Source organism: Lygodium microphyllum, chromosome 10, assembly GCF_053477565.2.
Source record: "Lygodium microphyllum isolate KBCC chromosome 10, Lygodium_microphyllum_v1.1.10, whole genome shotgun sequence".
Classification (NCBI taxonomy): domain Eukaryota; kingdom Viridiplantae; phylum Streptophyta; class Polypodiopsida; order Schizaeales; family Lygodiaceae; genus Lygodium; species Lygodium microphyllum.
In genome coordinates this window covers 67,584,974-67,606,718 of record NC_141144.1, presented here as the reverse complement: position 1 = coordinate 67,606,718, position 21,745 = coordinate 67,584,974, and the positions used below count along the sequence as shown (strand labels likewise).

Genomic DNA, 21,745 nt, shown 5'->3' with positions numbered 1-21,745 from the left:
CATAGGAGTGTTTTTGTGGATAGAGAAGATGGATAGATTACCTTGTGTAAGAAATATGGTTGGATTATGAACATTAATCAGGAGGAGATCATCATAGATTCAAAAGGTATGTGTGAAATGCCTTTGTACATCATATCAATTGGCAGATGCGAGATTTTTACCAAAGGAATACTCGATGTAGAAGAGATAAATTTTACACCATAAATGGGGAGCATAAAAATCCCATTAGAACACCAAAGCATTGCCTTTTGATAGTTCCAACTAGCATGATTATGGTGTCATCAATTCACCAAGTATTATGTGCAAGGCATTCTTCTATAGTAAAATTGATATACCAATTCTTAGAAAAATTGGTCCATAGTAAATTAAATTAGTGAGGTCAAAATGATACAAATTTATGTTTTTTGAATGTAAAATGTCCATTTAATAATTTTTTGCACAATAGTAATAAGCCATACTTACCAAGTGTGGCATGGAGTCATAGTATTGGTAATATCAAGTGAGCATATGCTGAAAATGGAGTGAGGGAGATTAATGAAGACATCTTGTGTCGAGTTGACCATCCAAAAACATTGCAACTTAATTCTTGTGGTAAGGAATACTCTTATACTAAGTTCAACATGCAGTAGCCATTTCCATCATGATTGTGTGCATGCATTGAGAATCCTAGTAAGAATACTCAAGTATTCAATGTAGATATAGTTCCAGACATTAATGAGCCATTGAAACTCATTCTTGTGGGTTTTAAAGCGTCCCATAAGATAAGACAAGCCATTAGATTAGGACCACGCATATATTAGAAGTTGTAAGCCCGTATCAATATATGATGAGAGTGATTCTAGAGTCAATTGCATGCTTTCAAAGTCACAACCGTTGAATATTTCCCACACAATAGAGTGAAAGCTTTTTGCAAATAGACAAGGGATTATTAGTAGCCTTATCGATGCCAAGTATGAAAAAGTCATTGAGTAATATAAAAATTATTGGTCTAAGGGAGATTAATATCACACATTTTAATGTTCTCCATAGCAATCTTAAGTTCCTTTGTGATATAGTTGAAAAGAATAGAGAAGGATGCACAATGGAAGAAGTAATGGCACAAGATATGGAAGCTCAAGAGTTTTTCTCAGTCTTCTTCTTCACTCTTTTCCAGCTAATACACATAAAAGTATCCTCTAAAGTGATATATACCTTTTGACCTTTAGGACTCTTCATAGGCAACCTCTACTTAATGTATACATACATATGATATGACTTATCCTATCCTTTATTTCTCAACACTCCCTCTCAAGCTTAGAATGAGCTTGCAAATAGAATTCCCCAAGTACACTTCTATAGTACTAAATCTTATCTTTACCTAATGCTTTGGTAAAGATATCCGTGACTTGGTCGTTGGTTTTGACATGTATCAAGTCTATCTCTCCATCCATAACCTTCTCTCTGGTGAATTAGTAGGGCACTTCGATACGCTTTATCCTTGCATGGTAGACTAGGTTCTTTGCTAACACAATATGCTACTAATGTTATCACAATATATGATAACTCCACCATCTATCTCTATCCCCATATCACATAATAACAATCTCAATCATATTTACTCGCATGTTGCCAATGCAATATCTCTATACTTCACTTCTGTGCTAGGTAGAGCAACTATAGGTTGCTTCTTGCTACTCCAGCTTACCATGACTAAACCAAATGAGAATGCACAGCCACTAGTGGATCTTCTATCCTTGATACTTCCTGCCCAATGTACATTTGTATAGCCAAACAATGTAGACTTAATCCCTTTCTCATAGAAGCCAAAGCTAATTATCTTCTTCACATATCTCAAGACATCTCACTGCATCCAAATGTGACTTGCATGGTTTTTGCATGCACTAAGTAATAACTCCCACTAAGTAACTCAAGTCATGCCTAGTAATGGTTAGGTAGATTAGGCTACCAACTATCTTCCTGAACATAATGACATTTACCGCATACTATCCATCATCCACCATCTTAATCCTTTGACACAATGGTGTATCCATTGGCTTACATCATGTCATTCCATACTTCTCTAGCTTCGTCAATTAGTATTGTCTCTGCACTAACCAAACTCCATGTGGAGTGTCAATCACCTCAATGCCAAGAAAGCACCTCAATAAGCCAAGGTCCTTAATGTCAAAATCCTTGTGTAGCCTACACTTTACTTCAGTCATCTCTCTATACAATACTTGTAATGATGAGATCATCGATATAAATGACCACAACCACCATTCCATCTTCTGTATCTCTGATATAAAGTGAATAATCAACCATGCTTTGTTGAAATCCCATGTTACATAAGAACTTATTGGTCCTCTCACAGCAAGCTCTTGGTGCTTGCTTCAATCCATACGATGTCTTTCTCAATTTGCACACAAAATTTGGATATTTATGGTAAGCATACCCTTCTAGCTTATCCATGTATACCTCTTCCTACAATGTACCATTCAAGAAAGTATTCTTGCCATTCCATTTGGTATAATTTCCATCCATAGATAGAGGCTATTGCAATGACCGATCTCACTATGGTTATCTTAGCCACTAGACTAAATGTCTCTTCATAATCCAAACCATATGTTTGAGCATAACCTTTTGCAACTAACATTGTCTTATATCTATCTAATGAGCCATCAAATTTACACTTGACTTTGTATACCCACTTGTAGCCTATTTCCTTCCTGGCATAAGGCAACTCAACTAAGTCCCATGTCATGTTCTTTGTCAATGCATCCATTTCTTCATCCATAGCATTCTCCCAATCTTTGTTTCCAATTGCATCTCCAAAACAAGTAGGCTCAACATATTGAACTTACGATACTGTGTATGCATAATGCATCTTCATGAAGCCATATATGTCAATCTACCCACTAGATGCCTCACTCTATCTAATCTCCTCAACTACAGTGCACTATATGATGCTTCAACCATTATTGCATGTAGTGAAATATACCTTCCTACACTCTTTATCCTTAGAGTTCTTACATGTGGTATGCCAAACTCATCATCTAGACTCATCCTCAAAACTTTCACCCATAGGGTTCTTCCCTTGTGCAATCTCTACTCTCTTTTGTGCACTCGTTAACTTTCCACTCCATGGACTATAACTAGCACTACTTTCTTCGTAGTCTTAAGGTCCAAACATGTCCTCAACATGTTGACTTCTTTGACCATTATTTGCTACAATTTTTTTTACACACCCATTATCATCAGTACTTTCATAGATATCCTTGTCAATTGTAGCTTTTAGTTGATACCAAGACTCGTACTCATGAATCTCACATCCCTACTTATGTGAACCTCTATAGTGGCAGGTTCATAAGATTTATAGCCCTTCTTCTCATCTGGATACCCAAGAAAAATGCATTTAACAACTTTCGGTTCCATCCTTTTCTTCAAATCATCAAGGATATATACATAACACACACAAGCAAACACCCTAAGGTATACAATTACAAATGTATTGCCATACATCTCGTAGGGAAACATATGATGTGTCAAAGCTATAGGTGTCATATTCATGATATGGATTATAATATGTACTATCTCAACCTAATAGATCAAGGGCATGTGCATCCGAGTCATCATTGCCCTTGCTACTTTGGCAATAATCATGTTCTTCATTTTCTATCACACCATTCTATTGTGGTGTATACCAAGTAACATGTCTTTTGATCTCATGGTCTCTTAAGTAGTAAGAGAACTCATTTGACACATATTCTCTACCATTATCCGATCTCAAACATTTTATATAGTCCCCCAAATTGCTTTTCTTTCCATAGCCTTAAACTCCATAAACATTTCAAATGCTTCACTTTTATGTTGCAAAAAAACCACCCATGTCATCCTGACAAAGTCATCAATGCAAGTGATATAGAACCTACATTTTCCACTCAAAGAGACCTTCTAAATGGACCCCAAATATTGAAATGTATCATTTCCAAAGGATAGCTACTCACTCTCCCCCTCTTTGGAAATGGGAGTCTAGACCACTTGCCAAACTAACGAGCCTCACATAGATGATCATAATATACATCCAAACTGTGAAAGTCCACAAACCCCTTATCTAGACTACATATGTTTAAGCCTTTGTAAATTCACATGTCCAATCCTTCTATGCCATATTTCTAAATCTTTATCTTATCCATGCCCTATCTCAACATACATAGAGCTTTGAATTATGGAAGTTCCTACATCCAAAGAAAATAGCATGCCTTTCTTTTGACCATGAGAGCGATAAGCTTGCTAGTTTTCCATTCATGAACTCCTCAACGAAACAACCATACTTGTTAAATCTCACTTGCAATCCTTGATACGCCATTCGACTAGCTAAAGCCAAATTTTTAGTGATAATGGGCACATATAAGACATCCCCAAGCTTGTTTTCAATTCCTTCTCTAGTTACCAAAGGCACACTCCCAATATGAGTTATCTTGTGCAATGTGCCATTTCCTCTAGCCACATACTCTTCAATTTTGCATTTGTTGCTTTCTATCAAATCATTCTACATGGAGAGTCATATGGTTTGTAGCACCTGAATGGCATCCTCTCTAGAAGGGTGTGTCATACTACCAAGTATATGCTCCATTGCAAAGAGAGGACCTTTCCTCTAGGTGATAAACAACCTCTAGAACCATAACCACTACCATTATATCCACTTACATACTATCCAAATTGGGTCCTTTCTCAACCCCTAAACATAGCATTTTGCTTATGAAAGCATTCTGTCTCAAAGTGACCAAACTACCCACAATAACAAAAAGCACCATCTCTTTGTAGACCGAGTGTCCTATGTCTCTAGTGTAGGATTTCCCCTTGCCTCTAGGCATAAAATAACCACATCTAAACATATTATGGCCTCATGCAAACGTGTCTTCATAGCTATCCTGATTTGCATTCTTTACACTGCTAAATGCACCAAGGCGGCCCAACTTAATCTCTTCTGAGTAGCAAAGCAATCAACTCTTCAAAATCAAGCATATTGCCTCCTCTCACAAAAATGGAGGGAGATATCAACCAACTTGTATACTTTAGTTCAAGTCCATTTAGAGTGACAAATACCAAATCATCATCATCAACTAGTGCATTTATTGAAGAAAGTTCTACAACCTATTTTATTTCTACCATGCATAATCACCGATGCTCCTATTTTCTCGCCATGCATTATGCAATCTCTGCTTTAATTATATTAATATGGCCTTTGTACAAGTGCCATACATCTTTTCAATGATTTTCCAAGCATCTTTGCAAGTACTTGCCTTTTTAATGTGCAAAATCAATGTCTCTAAGATAAATATAGATATTCAATGCAAGACTTGCTTGTTTTTGCTAGTCAAATCCTTTATGCCTTTTTTGTATCTTCAATATGCTCATCAAGTAGTTTTGGACATATATCTTCACCTGTAATAAGGTCCCATAGACCTCTCCCCATCAAGAAATTCTCCACATAATAAAACCATACATTATAGTCATCCTTAGCCAATTTGTCACAAGGTATCCTCTAAAGTGTCTACCACAAGCAATTTCAACAAATTATTCTTTCTTCCTCTCTTTCTCTGAGTTCCTCTCCCCATCAAGAAATTCTCCACATAATAAAACCATACATTATAGTCATCCTTAGCCAATTTGTCACAAGGTATCCTCTAAAGTGTCTACCACAAGCAATTTCAACAAATTATTCTTTCTTCCTCTCTTTCTCTGAGTTAAGCCCTATGCTTCTTCTCAAGCAGACCCTATGTTTTTCCTTCATAAGCAAACCTCCTACTCAAGCAAGCCCTAAGCTTTAGCTACCCCCTTGCTACCAACAATTAAAACACAAGTCAATCTAAACTTGAAAACCAACTAGCCTTACTGCCATACATCATTTCCAATCTCCTTTGGTTTCCCATATACATTCAAGGCAAGTACAAATGCCCGAGATCTAAGCTCCAAGGACTACAATCTGATATACCTATTTAGAGTGGATTAGTCAAAGATTAGTACCTAATTTAATGGTGAACACCAAGCTTTCAATCCAACGTAGGCCTCTATTCAACACGCTCCTTGATCCAAGCTTTCGATCCTGCACTCCCACTCTAATACCAACTAAAAAGAATAGAGTAGGATACTCAACAGAAGAAGCCATGGCACAAGATACGAGGGCCCAAGATTTTTTCTTCATAATAATCTTCATTCTTCTCGACTCTTCTCCGCTAATACAAAGTATCCTCTAAAGTGAGATATATTTTTACCTTTAGGACTCTTCACACACAACCTCTACTTAATTTATGCATGCATAGGATAAGACTTATCATATGCTTTGTCTCTCAACAATAACTTTCAAACTTAGCAATGATCTGTTGAAAATCGAACTTGAGTAAATTCAAGGAGACAAAATCTTGGCAAAGTGCACCCTTTGCCTCCTCAAGATTGATTGGATAAGCAAGAATATGTTTCATTCCTTTGAAACGTAATGCTTGCAATGCCACATCTTGTATGATATCCAAATTCATGATACCAACATAAGAAAAGTCCTTTTAAAAGAAAGAATTATTGTATGTGTCGTAATAGTAGGAGGTATGGAATTGTTGAAGATATCATGTGATCCATACAAAAATATTATAAAGAGGGAAAAAACTTCAAAGAAAAAGTTACATCCTCAAGTGTTTTTGGGAAAAGGGATAGGTCAAATAGATTTAAAAACTCTTGAATACAAGCCTTGAGGGAGAACCATTCCAAGAGAGCATTACTATATGTTAACTAGATAATGGGTTTCTGGTTTTGTGCCTTGTGATAGTCACACGACCATGCAATCGCTACATAGGAACCTACACGATCAATCAAATAGCAACATCTTAGCTATTGAATTGCAATCCTCGAAATTAACACCTTATTACTTCACAAGTTAAGTGGTACGAGTAATATTGGACACTCACAAAGAAGCACAAAATGTACAAGTCCCAAATTTTTCTGGTCTATAATGTCCTATTGGACACTTGTTGCCTCTATAAAAGGCTCAAGGTCATCTTTGTGTGTAATGAGAATTAGCTCTATTGGTAGTCTCCTGTGAATTAAAGCACCATTCTATCAACTTCAAACCATCATCTTTCAAAGAACCAAGCTAATTCAAACCATCCTTTATTATCACAATTTGGAGCAATGAAGACTACATTATGAACCATCAAGCATAAACAAACAATAATATAATACCATGTTTGCAATCTAATATGTGGCTAACTACATCACAACATTTATCTATGCATATGCATGTTTTGGTTCATGGATGCTTTGCATTTGAGTGCCCAAAAATCCTCATCCCATGCATTTGAAATACATATTTCAAAGTTCATGGAAGTAGTATGCCAAGGAGGTAGAACAAAGGCAATTTGTCTTCATGATATAAGTTTCTCATAACCATGGTACCTCATATTAAGAATAACTGAAGCAAAGCACGAGTTCATATAAACATGTTATCAAATGTTGTTAACTATTCAAGAAAAACATACCTTTTTGAGTTGTATAAACATAGTGCTAAAACTTATCATCTCATAATCATGTATTTCATCAAAGATCCCTCTAAAAATTGGATAAATTTATCACAAAATAATGTCACTAATTTTTTGCATTTGCTATACATTGATTGTTCATTAAGAGGAATGTAATTCACACAATACTTATCACCACAAATATTTTGGCCAATTGATTTTTATGAATGTTGAATATATGTCCAAACCTCTTACACCCATTCCACCCCTCAACAACAATATTGTGATTTGAACCATGAACTCTTTTCAAACTAAATGTGTAATATAGTTCTATAAACATAACTAGAAAAAATCACAAACACAATCTCTTTTATCACAACTACACATGGACACGCCTTCATTTCTATCCCTTGCTATTAAGCCTATGCACAAAATAACCCCCAAGAATTTTGATATAGTTCATAGGCTCAATGCACAATAGGCATGGATTTTAAAAATTTACACCATCCAATGTTTTGAGCATGCAATTGAGTTGATCACCTCAACAATAGTATTCCACATCAAAGATTCCCTAGCCTTGCACCTTAAACATGAGATGCTTCAAATTTCAAATATTGAATCAACAAACAAGAGCAATCAATCAAAGAGTGGTTTAACATTAATCAAGAGCCTAGGTGTTAAGCATGCATTCCTTTCAACATACATGCATCTCACTGACAAATCTATTTCTATTCCATCTCATAAAATTTTACATAAACTCACACACAACAAGTAACATTTCAAACTACCCATCATAATGCAAAGCACAATCAACCTTCAAGTACATCTATACTTTGTTTCAAGATCAAAAACACGTTACACAAATGGTGTACCAAACCCCTTGCTTTAACTATTTTTATCATGTCATGTATGATCATCAATTGATAGACTCAAATCATGCAAATAAATCTCAACTCCCAACTCCAGCCATAACCTATCAAGAACTACCTATATGTTGTATTAAATAGAGTTTGAATGAGCCATGCATAGACATTGCAGTGTTCTCCAATGCCAAATTACGTTAATAACTTAAAATAAACCTCATCCAATTTGTGATGTGATACAACACAACAAATACATGATCACCCCTTTTCATTTTATCAACCTAAGAGTACTAATCTGCCCAATTGCTCCACTTTCGACATCAGTCCTGTACACAATTATAAAATATTGTGCAATGTCTGATCAATCGATCCATATATAATTCAAGCTCGAAATATTATCAAGGTTGTTTTTAACTTGCAACATGCATTACATCCAGAAGTATTGATGTAGCTTTCACTTCTTTTCATTGCAAGAACCACAACGGCAAAAAACAAATCCACTACCTATTTACTATCCAAACCTTCCCTCTACCTTGTTCTCATGATTCCTTAACTTCCACGTAAAAATGATTCATCCTCATGATCACACAAAGTGAACTTTGCGATTTTGAAGTTAACATTAATATTTAGTGCACAGCTTATATAATCAACAGAGGCCCATCTCCGGCAACCAAACGGAACATTACACTTTTCTAGTGTAAAATACTAAAAAACAAGCAATGCTTCTCTGCTGTAAAATATTGAAAAACGTGAGACAATTCTGAAATCAAGCAGGCCTAAATTGGGTGTTGGCATATGACCTCTTTTCAAGAAATCATTCCCTAGATGTCTTGTCGATATGCTCCACCACATTTGATTCTAAGTGGAAAGTGCTTTGTTGGCTTAGCTTTATTTTAGTTATGCTTTCTGGTTTGATTAACAAGATTGCAACATCTCTTCTACTTCCCACAAGTATCAGTAGGCATGGATAATTGGTGCTTCTCACATACCAACTGCATGCATTTTCAGAGCCAATCGAGGCAAACTTGCTAGTGTTCCAAGTAAGAATAATAAATAGCCAATGTGTTGGCTTTTACAACCTTAACAACACCCAACTACATAGGGTACACCATTTTGAAGAGCCTTTGTGGAGCATTCTACATCGCAACTTATTAAGATGTCTAAGCAATCAAACAAGTATTAACATCTAGCACAATGAAATAATTTTACTTCAAGTATCCCCTACCACATATAGAGCAGTATGCATAGCAAGCCATGAAAGGCTCAGGCAATTGGCACTTTTCAAATCTCGACGCTCTACTAATGAAAGTCCACGTTGCAAGACAACAAACAAATGGCACAAAGCCCACAACTGGAGTCCAGCTTTCTTTCATGCACTACAAGATGATAAAATATTGTGAATGACAGCATGCTTGACCTCCAAATGTTCTTTAGAGACCCCACATTCTCAACACAAACCCACCTGTTGAAAGTTGCAGTCATGAATCCCAAAACCACTTCCATAGATCTCATCAAAACGATTTTCGACACTTCTCAATATGTTGATGCTCAAGACTCTTCCAGGTGGAGCATGAAACAACCTCCATTACCAAACCCCAGAGCATGGTCCAATTGGCCATCTGGTGATCTCCCTCCCTCTCCTCCAGCTGCAAATCATCCTCTCACCCTACTTGCTTGTGCAGCCAATATTTTTTCTTTTTAAAATGTTTTATCTAGTTGTGGTGACAACAAGACTGACTTTGAAAGGACAACGGCTGCTTGAATGCACCCTTTTTGGGTGGGCATTTGAGAACCACAACCCAACATCTGATGTCACCAGAGCCTCAGTTGTTACAATCCTTGAAAAACATTTTATAACTACCAAACATCCCCAGAGGAATGTGGCAGTCTTACATGAGCCAATCAAATTGGACAGGATACAAATGAGTAGTTAAGTGCCGACACAAGCTTAACAGATTCACCATATACAAATGAGAACAGGATTTCAAGCAGCTGAATAATGGACCAAAAAATAAAGATCGTGAGCTTTACTTACTGCGATAGGCATGAATGAAACTTACACAAGATTCAAATGTGTCCCAGCATTGAATGAATATATATATATATATATATATATATATATATATATATATATATATATATATATGTATGTATGTATGTATGTATGTATGTATGTATGTATGTATGTATGTATTCATTCATTCATTCAGAAATCTAACTTCCAAATTCTGAAAGCAGCAACTTGAGACCTTAAGATTAACATTGCAACTCTTAGAGGAAGAATACAACAGAGTACATTTCCTACTCCCAGACACACAAGCAAACACATTGACATTAGGAAGTACAGGCAACTAGAATATTCAAGTGCAACTACTTATAGTCTTCACACCCCATATCACATCTGTATATAACTCACCATCACTTGTTAATTCCCACAGCTGCATTAGTAGCAGGCACTACTTGTGAGCTTCTAAATCTTCTTACTAAATCAAGACCCCCTTGACATAAGCCACCTGCAGAGATATTTAGCTCTTAAGAGGTCACAAATATGTGAAGAATAGAACTACTTACCAGTAGTTAAAATCCTCCAGAGCATTGGCCTGGTTCATTTAACCAAGTTCTCTAAAACTCCAGTACACATACAAGCAAAATCAAAAACCCCTTTTTGGTTTGACTTACAGCAATACACTGAAACTTCAATACAGCAGTCGCTACCTGTGGTTTACTGCAAAACAAAGGCAATATCCTACACCCCTCAAATCAAAACACTCATAACACCCCAGGCTGTCAAAAACCACTACCTGAGCTATCACCTTATTAACAAACTAACAGATCTTATAAAGGATCGTGGAGGAATCTGCCAAAGCATCCAACCTCAGACTCCAACTTGGGAGCATGTTTGCAGGTATTTACACATCCAACTGGGCTCAGAACCCTCAGATGGATGCAATTTTATCTACATAGCAAGCTGGACCCAAATATGTGCCTCACAAGGATGGGTAGCAGCTTTGTATCAGTCACTATGGAGCTATCATAAAAATGTCAAACTCTCGCTGAAGTACAACTTTAAGAGAAGTGATTCATCCCCAGTTTTAAACCCGCACAGAAGTCCCTGTTTTTGATCAGTAACGAGACTTTAAAACCACCTCACCGCTTCCATGAAAGCACACATTCTTAGACCCCAGATCTGCAGCCGCATTGTTCTAATGTTCAGTGTAATATTTAGTGGAGAGAACTCAACCCTGTAGTCCAGACATACTACAACTTTAGAAGGCTTGTCTCAGACTGTTACTTGTCATAGCTCCTGTTTGTTCCCAGTCTAGCTGCCAAATGTAAGACTTTGCCTCGCAGTTACCTGAACTAGCAGGAAATACAGATGGTTCAAGCCTGAGGCCTTATCCATAATCTCAATAGGTCAAATGCTGAAGTCAAGTGACCCTATGATACTGTTCTTCCATAGCTGACAGCAGCTATATACAGGTTTTTAGACCACTTTTCCTGTATGAAATAAAAGTAGGGCACAAGAGTTTTAGAACGTATTTATAAAAATAGGTTCTTAAACAGAAGTGACCATAACTGGATCTAGCAAGTCATGTAGATGTGAGGACCTTGACATGAGTGCTTGGAAAGGCTGATGTACGAAGTGTTTCTTGAGTTTCATCGATTGGCTTTCTTCTAGGAATACTCAAAATAAAAGCCGCTTGATCCCAAGTTGCAGCTGTTGCTGTGATGCGATAGCCATTGTCCCATCTCCTGTGGATACCTTCACTTGGATACAGAAAATCCAGCTCCACAACCTACATCCAGTTCATGACAAGTTCAATGTGATCTTATAGCAAACCTCCATACAAGCTGTATCACAGAAAACATAAAACAAGGGCCTAGGGAACCTCTGGCTCTTAAAACATTCTGCGTGACAGGTCAGCCACCTCAGAGCTCATATAGCTTGTCAGCTACAATGCTATCCAAAAATAAGAAAAAAGGGAACCAACACACCACCACCCAATCATTCATGGGCTAATTTGTTTAAGGAAGACCCAGACAAGCGAATTTATGAAGAGCTCAGGGCAGTCCATAAACAGTCACAGGAATCAGCTGAAAAATGAGAACTTGGCAAACATTCAGAGGGCAAATTTCACCACAAACAGCACAGGCTATATTTTATATAAAATGCACAATCCTGTATTCTAGCAGGTGCGTATTTACTTCACTTGGGCAATCCATTCTAATTTCTGATGAATCTATGAAGACAGCTTAAACTACAATGAAGCAACATGTGGAAAGATAAAACGAGCAGGACAAACTCAAAGCCTGATCAATGGTCAAGCATGAGAAATAAAATGAACAAGAAAAGCCTGAAACCTGATCACTGAAGCCAGCATTCCGAGACATTACGACACCCCAACGAGTTCCTGCAGTAGCCATTGAGGTGACATAGAAACCTTCCCTCCACTTTTTGTTGATCCACTTGAATGGAAAAGAATCACTGACTTTGTAAGATTGTTGAGTATATTGAGTACCTGTGAGAAGCAGGTAAGTACAATAATTGAAATTCAAGCATACTTCTGCACACTGGAATTCACCCCAGTACAAGCACAACAGAAACACTTTTGTATGAAAGCTTGCACACTATGCAAGCTTTAAGAAAAGCTTTCTTTAATCGGAAATAAAAGTATATATGATTTTCTCTGTTTATGCACATGCTTCAGGATTCAAAACACTCAGTTTTTAAACAATATCAAAAAGGCAGTCAAGTAAAAGAACCAAAATCTATAAACAGATCATAAAGAAGATCCTATCATAAGGTTGTGGGGTTCAAGTCTTGCTGGGTGCATCACTTGGTTGGAAATCTATGTTCACATGCTGTGTTTGTGTAACTCCAGACTGTTGCCCACTAGAACACTCGGTTGGCCCCCTTCCTCGGTATGGTCACCGAGGAGGGTCCCACTGCAATCAAGCTCCACTTTTCATTCATCTTGGGAGCTATCCTCTCTGTGCATAAGAAAAATGCCAGCGTACCTCCTACTGGCTCTCTCGGCTAATGTTTGGAGTGGAGGCACCCCCCTTGTATCTCAAAAAAGGACGGAGAGTTAAAAAAACCCTTCATGGTATCAATCCTCAAGTACGACCATTGAATGTGCAACAAAGAGAGAATTGTGAAAACAACATCATTTACTTTTCCCTGAAGTACAACCCTTGTGGACTTCGTACAGAACATGAAGGAACCCAAACTATTCATTATGCTACGGAGGCTTACCCTTTGACATTACAACTAGAGAGCTTCCATTTGTGGCTCCTGCAATTGCACTTATATAGTAGTTTTTCTCCCACTGTTCCATTATCCATTCCTGAAATATATAACCATTCAAGTTAGACTAACCTCTGTCTTGAATGCAACAAGCTTGGTGTCATATGAATGTCATTGCTGTACACACAATTGCCCGTGTTCACCTTGTGAAGAAAAAACTGAGAAAGCTCATAGACTTGACCAGTGAAACCAGTCCCAGCATCCATTATAAGCGCCCACAGGTTGCCACAAGATGCAACACTGCTGATAAACAAGCCATCTTCATTCCCTTTGTCAATATGCTGCGCAAGCCGATTATCCGCAACATTATAATGATATCTGGCAAGGCAATGGAAGCTGTAAGTTCATGCTTTCCTGAACAAATAGAGCTTAGAAAGCTACCCAAAGAAAAGGAAGAGAAATCTACAATTGGATAATAATATTGGACATTCACTCCTCAGTGACTATGAAAAGGGGCCTGGGGGTGAAGATGCTTTGAAAATACTTAATGACTATACAAACTTTACCACACTGATTTTTGTGCAGACATTTACCCCCCCTAAGTACCAAAGGAAAGCAGAACCATCTGGATGTCTACGTAACCTTCTGCCGCCAAAAAAGCACTCCGACCAACATGTGTGTGAATCTCTGGCACCTTTCCAGATAACTAGCCTTGCACACAACCTGATTCCTGCTCCCATATGTCTAAAATGACCACCTATCCAAAATGGATAATGAAATGCCAAATTTATGCACTCTATAGCAGTAACTGGTCAAGAACAACCACTTGAGACTCTTAACAGATACCTAGTTTTGCTCCTGGCTGACACACTTCTCATGTGCTTCCAGTATATTAACTGGTTGGCTACTGCCCTTGTCTAGAACCAGGCAACGATCATGAGCAATAAATCTGTCTCCAGCTTGTTTCTTTGTAAGACGCAACTCTTGGTAGTTTGCACCGAGGCTAGAGCATACTGCATCTACAACTGTCAATATACTCCATTGTCTTCTCTAGGATTCTCACAGCAGTTGGAAAGCACAACACCCCTGCCTTTAACATGTACTCTCTTTGTCTAAAAGCAGAAAACAATTGTGTGCAACAATTCTCTCTCCAGCTTCTTTCCATACAGCTGCAGCGTCTTTGTGGCACAACTCTTGGTAGTTTGCACCAAGTCTAGAGCATAGTACATTTACAACAGTCAATAATCTCCTTCATTTCTTTAGGATGCTCACAGCAGTCGGAACGAATGACACCCCTGCAATCTTAAGGGACAAGAACACCTAATTTTTCTTTAAGAACTGCATTATTTACATGTCTTCACACATGAATCTTCAAGCCAGTCTTGTCCCTTCTGCAAAAGCCTCAAGCAGAGTGGTTAGACCTCAGATCTTGAGGCTAAAAATGTCAGATTAATCACAATCCTGAGATTGGCCAGTTAGACTCCCAAACATAATTGGGTGCTGGTAAGCAAATGTTGCAAAGGAAGAAACTAGCACCATGAGGGTCACACAGCAAAGAGAGAGAAGCTTGAGATTACTCGCATATTCTAGTGCTGTAGACATGCGTGCCGTAATTTGCAAAAACGTGCCATGTACTTTTCCAAAAAGTAGTGTGCAGCTTCAGGGCACAGACCCAACACAGATATAACATATAACGTATGCAAATAACTATTGAGTACATGGCCCATTTATCATACCAAACCCAAAATGACCTGTTCTGAACAGATTGAGATTGAAAGGTGAAAGCCTCCCTAGCAAATTACAAGGTCTTATAGTGAGCTGAAGACGGATTTAAAGAATACCCACGAAGAACTTTCATTGCTACTACCTTTAATTGTGAGGTAAACTTAGCAGGCATCAAATGACAAATAGACTGCATATAAAAGTATACCTCTGTTTCATTGGCCGTCGGGCATTGTAAACTGTAATCCATTGAGTTGCAGGCATTCCTAGCCTGATTTTTTTCTTTGGCTGATCGTCTTCATCCTCATCCATTGTTAGTCTTGCACGTTTCTGGCCAACCTAATCAGAAAAGTAGACTTTAAATATCACAGCTAGCCATGTCCAAAAGACACTCAAAAATTAAAAACTTGAAATGTGACCAGAATTTTAAGAAGTAATGAAGCCAGGATTAACCTTCTGAGCACCATCAGTGTTGATTGGTCTAATAGCAGGATTGGTGCCAATAACACCATCAAATAGCGAGATGAGTTTTCCATAATTTGGTTCCTCATCAAACTTCATATTTACCACAGTCTCGAGAAAATTTTTAAAAGGAGGAGGGCAAAAACAACATAGCATCTCAGGAGATGTTGCCATTTTCTTCTTGCACACAAGAAAGCTTTTGTTATCACCCTACAAAAAGAATAGGCAAAAATCAAACACAATGAACAAGCAACATGCAACATCTCACAATGACATACTTTCCAGATCACCAAATATCTGGTGATTTTTTCTGTATTTGCATCTTAACGTTTGCAAGTCCATGCCATTTCAAAGCATCTTCACGACATGATCACAAAAAGCTTAAATGCAAACAAAAGCCTTTACAACAGAAACCAGCACTAGAATGATTGGACAAGGCAGATCCTTTTAAAGAAGTTTAAATCAGAAGCATGCAATGCTCGTTCCCACTTTAAGAACAGCACTGAACCCTCAGGGTGTATAATGTTAACAAGCCAACAGAGGCATCCCACCCCAACAAAAGTTGGCTGGTTAGCCTTTACATGATGACACCACCAATAAAATTTGTTGTGCAGCATTACACCTAACAATTGACTTGAGTTAGCATGATACTCACTGTCAGAAACATGAAAACAACCTATCCTGGCAATCAATAGTCAAATTAAATATCAGGAAGGACAGACAACCTCTTATCAAGCACAGCACCCAATTTCATCAAAAGATATGTGACACACCTAAAACATTGAATGCATCTGAATAGCAAGGAAAACTCGGCCACAAAAACTGGTGCTGACATCTAAGTTAAGCTTTCTATATATAGAAAGTTAGGAGACTTTAGCATTGGCATATGTATTTTGAGGGTTATGTCGAAAGGACAACATTCAAGAGAACATACAAATTGACATAGAACAAATTTTCCAACAAATGTTGGCTCGATGCGTGCACACCATCAACTCCAAATAGTAATCCAACATCATTCACTAACAATCTACTTGAGTGGCATAGTACCTGCTGCACCAGGCAACAAGTATAGGAAGGATAGGCAAAACTCTCATAGAATACAACACCAATCATACCAAATTTTAAATAATAATCTGAAGGACTCCAAAAGTTAGAAGGGATGAGGATAACTCCCATAAAGTTGCGGCACTAGTTGTACAAAATAGTTATCTGATGACTGAATAAGTCCTAAAGTAGAAGCATGGAGAATTAAAGATTTCCCACCAACAAGTTAAATAATTGCACTTTCAATTTTGAAAGCTAAACCCTCAGCACAAAATGAAGTAAATTACACTTGATGAGATAATATGGGCATATCACAAGGCATAATAGAACAGATTTTGAAGGATGGAGAGTTCTTACAATGTGGAAAGAGGACACATTTGGAAAAAACAATTTGAAAGACCAACAGTTATGTTGAATCAACGGTAAAAAAATTTGGCCAATGCAAAGTGGTCCATGGCTGCCAGACGTGGGTTCACCAAGGAGGAAAAATAAGAGGGGAAGAGCTCATGCCTTGTATAAAAGACAGAGTTGAGAGCTGAATTATTTGTTGAGGAGAAGCAGAACTACAAGCAACACAAATACAAAAAAGGACAGAACCAGGATGACACAAGGAGTCCCAAGACCCACAAACTCAACCCATCTCTCTCTCACAGAAACATCTGGTGTTACAAAGTATGCACATCAGTGTGCACACTGGCAACGGTGTCTTTTCTTGACGACATTTGGATGAAACTTAAAGCTACAGTATCACATGAGAATAAAACACAAAGTATACCACAAACTAAGCTATGTTTCTCTCATACGTAAGTCAGCTGTCTATACACGCACACAAAGTACACACAAATCTACTTACAGCACCTATGTGATGTCATGACCATACTAAGCAAATACTTAAGCTTCTTCTCCACATGCACCATTCAGAAACATACAAGAACAATATGTGCCCAGTCCCCACCTCCAAGAACTAACAGATAGACAAAAACTCCAAGAGGTGGAAAATAATGCCAACTTTACAATGTGAATAACTGAGTGAATCGACTGTTGTGCTGTGCTTCCACATACTCAATTTCATCTTCTCTAAGCATATGGTCAAAGTCCTTGGAGAATTGACTGTTTTTCTGTGCTTCCACATACTCGATTGGATCTCTTCTGAGCATATGTTCAAAGTCCTTAGTAAACAGTGCTTCATATGTATCAGAGCTATTTGAAGGGATAAATAAACTGCCAGTCACTTCAAAGGTTGGGGAAGGGGAAGCAAGGAGCCTGCATGCCCAAATGGCTCAACACCTTCACTGCTAGGAAACAAAAATCATCCTTTCAAAAAGGTTAAACCTTGCTACCTACCACAAACCTTCTTGAGAATTTCCCTAATTTCAGGGACCGGTAGGGAGAGAACAAGCCTTACTAGTAGTCCCTGCAGCATCACTGCTTCACACAAAGGCCATGTCCTGATATCTAGAAACTTTCACACTGCTGTCCTCAACTATAGATTACTTAAACAGGGCATTGCATTGCTAATCCTAGTATAAGCCTCATGGACTTGATACAATGACTTGTGATTTCATCCCCCAAGCAGAAAGCCCATCCATGACCATTTGGCTCAAAAAAAGAAACCTCCATCTCTGTCCAGTGAAGAGCTTGGTCCTTGACTGATAACAGGGAGGACTTTACGTATAAATAAAGCCCTTTGCAAACATGGAAGCTATCTGAAGGAAATAAGATATCCAGCTACAACTCTGACCGTGAGGATCAGATGAGTTAACATCTGCCTGAACCTCCCAGATAGAAAAAGTAAAATGGACTAAACAAAATTACATGCCTGCTCAGATAGGGAAAGGAGAGTTAACTGCCCAAAGAACTTCAAACTTCACTGACAGCCTAGTACAATCTGAGCCAAGTGTTTTATCACCCACAGTATACTATCTAGACTGCAGTGTGTGTTTGTAAGAAATGGAGCTGTGAAGGTCATTATATGTCAAGTAATACCTCTGCAAATCTAGTTGAACTAATCTTCTCAGAAGGTAATCGACAAGATCCCTTACTCAGGCATATGTAAGGAACAGAAGCAAAGTGCTTACATAAGCATTTCAAGCCAGTCAACAAAGCATTCGATTTAAGCACCATAACACAGCAAGCAGTGGTCTAAAGAGCAACACAACAAACTGTAAAAAGCATACAGCGCGTTCACCAACCTGATATCCTTGCCATGGCAAGCGACCTCTGAGTAAAAAAATCAAGGTGTAAGCAAGGGATTCCAAATCATCTCGCCGACTGCCTGTTCGACCCAAGTGTGCATGCACGCTAGCATATCGTACAGTTCCTCTGCATATCACCAAAGTTAAGACTGTAAATCACTCAGAAGTAAATAATCAAATGAATAAGCATCACTTTCAATTACCTGAAAACATCAGGTCTCTGATCATACTCCACATGCTGTCCAGTGGTGCCATCCCTCCATTTAGTTGCTGCAGATAGTCACAACCAGTTGTGAACTGTTCAAAAAACAGCAAGAAGCAACAATTCTAAGGTGCCTATACACAACCATAGCATTGGTAGATCTCAAAGATAACACTTACCTAGTCCCAAATCAATAAGGAAAAGTTTCTTTTCATCAGGTGTACCAGGTTGGCCAAGTAAGAAATTTTCAGGCTTCACATCTCCATGGACATAGCTACAAAATACAGTGAGAGCGCAAAAGTAAGAACACTAGAAATGTATAACTTCACTTCAAAACATTTGAAATACTTACACAAGCTTACCCCCTTGTGTGCATTTTCTCAAGTATTGAAATCGCTTCAACGGCAATGCATGCAACCATTTCAGTGGACATCCTATTGATAAAACAGCAGACACAAATCATATCTCAGAAACAAAAACCTGACAAGCAATCCATCAGAAAATTAAGATCAAAACACTTGTACATACGCTTGACCAGCTGAGTTCCATGCATCCCATAAGCTGGGACCCAACATATCCATGACCTGTGCAAGAAAAGGTAGCTAGCTATGAGCCAAGATTGAAACAATAGATGGAATACTGAAGCTTATGCAAGTCTAAACTCCACAGTAATCTCTTTAGTAATTACCATGACATAATAATCTCCTTGACGCCCTTTGAAATGGACTCGGGGTATGCCATGGCTGCCTCCAAGGGTGCTGCCAGGTATATAATAGAGTGAAAAGATCATGAGAGATACAAGCGTGAACGAGTTGCAAGACTGTCAATAACAAAAATACACAAGTTGAGCAGGACTTACTTGTACACTTGCCATTCATAAGGGGGACCGTGATTGCATCCCTTGCTATTCCTATGCTCAAACTTTAGAGCAACCTGCATTGATCGTGATGATTGAAAAGAGGCATCAGGTGCATACATATTGAATCCTTATATGAACCTTCTCGGAACTAAGGATGCTTACCTCCACAGCCTGTGGACCTGTGCGTTCAAGTCCTCCTGCGACTCTGCGCCCTACATATACCTGACCAAATCCTCCTTTCCCCAGCTTCTTTTCAATTTTGTACACAGGTGAACCGCCTACTTGAACCTGCATCAAAGTTTGTGATGCCCTTACAATCATGATCTTAGCTGCAGACTTTCAAATGTCACAAACTGAAAACAGCTGGCTACTATTGCACCAAATGATTCCACACACGTCAAACATTTTAGCAGAGACTTTTCCAACCACGGCCGCAGAAGCAGACTTGATAATGTTAAGACAGGCATACATCTGCCAGCTGCAGAAACATAAAGAAAGCTATGTCATTTACCCGTTCTGGCAAAGGTGCAGCGTTCACGTCATCTTCCCCTGCAGCCACCTTATCTGCACTGCGTCCTGCACTTTCCTCATCCATCTTGTCGTTCTTCTCTGTGAGCACCTTCGGTGGATTGCTGAAATGAATATGACCGACAGCCTTGTCAAGATCGGACTGATCCTTGGGAGATTCCTGTTGGAAAAGCTTCCTGTTACGCCCTCCTGGCTGTGTTTGGGGAGCTTTTGCTCGAGGCTTGGGGACTGCAGCAGCAGTCTCCTTGGCCAAGTCCCCTGCTCCTGCACAAAACTCTTCCAGAAGGCCTAATGCTGCCGCTTCCTTAGCGACAGCGGCCCGGGTTTTCACAGACGCCTTGACCGAAGGCAACCTGGGGCTCAGAACACGCGCATCAGCGCAAACTCTCTTCTTACCAGCTGTGGTGCGTCGTCGGGCGGGGGCAGGGCGTGGGGAGGGGGTACGATCTACAGCAGGGCGGGGCACGGCAGGGTCAGGGGAAGTCTGCGGGGGAGAGCGGCGGTGGCGTGCGGCTCCGCTGCGCAGCTCAGGCATCCTTCACCCATGCAAGCGAACGCGAGGGAGGGGTGGCTGGGGGGATGGAAGGGGGAAGCGTCCCGGTATGCACTCATGTCCTTGTGCAGGAGAGGGAGGGGGGAGAGGGAGGCTCTCTTGTGGTCGGAGGAAGGAACCCCGGTGCAGAAGCCAGATCACAGATGCTCATCGGACATGGCTAGGGTTTGCAGGCCAGTCGCAGACCAGACTGGACTGATGAGAATGGTGGGAAAGAAAGGGGGGAACACACCATGGCTATGGTGACTCCAGCAAACCAGGGCCAGGCAGATTTTTCTCAGACCTCCAAATAATTGTTGTGTGTGATATTGTGATAGTATTTTACTAACAATTCTCCTAAACCATGTCTCATCTCATAATATATCATTGGAGTAGAGAGCATCTCACACAAGAATGCACAATGGAGTTCCATGCCCAAACACTGGTTAAATTAAATAAGATGTAATGAATTTCTTTTATTTTATTCTTATCATTCATTGTTGTTGTTGTTTTATTATTAACATGCATGAAGTAGTAGCTTCATGATAAGAGAGAGAAAGAGAGAGAGAGAGAGGAGCTTGGGAAGTTTTGGAGGACTACCAT

General features: G+C 39.0%; 1 protein-coding gene across 1 annotated transcript; it reads right to left on the bottom strand.

Moving 5' to 3' along the window:
- Positions 1-10,899: 10,899 nt before the first annotated feature.
- Positions 10,900-21,535, bottom strand: LOC148030114 (casein kinase 1-like protein HD16). The gene is made up of 16 exons (XM_087686389.1): positions 20,594-21,535; positions 20,245-20,370; positions 20,083-20,156; positions 19,912-19,981; positions 19,752-19,807; positions 19,586-19,657; positions 19,403-19,497; positions 19,225-19,291; positions 19,019-19,148; positions 15,774-15,992; positions 15,529-15,659; positions 13,802-13,976; positions 13,608-13,698; positions 12,713-12,870; positions 11,959-12,147; positions 10,900-11,848 (listed from the first exon to the last, which is right to left on the bottom strand). Exons 1-16 carry the CDS (start codon positions 21,143-21,145, stop codon positions 11,789-11,791), a joined length of 2,265 nt encoding a protein of 754 aa, XP_087542515.1. The 5' UTR covers positions 21,146-21,535; the 3' UTR covers positions 10,900-11,788.
- Between the last annotated feature and the right edge of the window lie 210 nt (positions 21,536-21,745).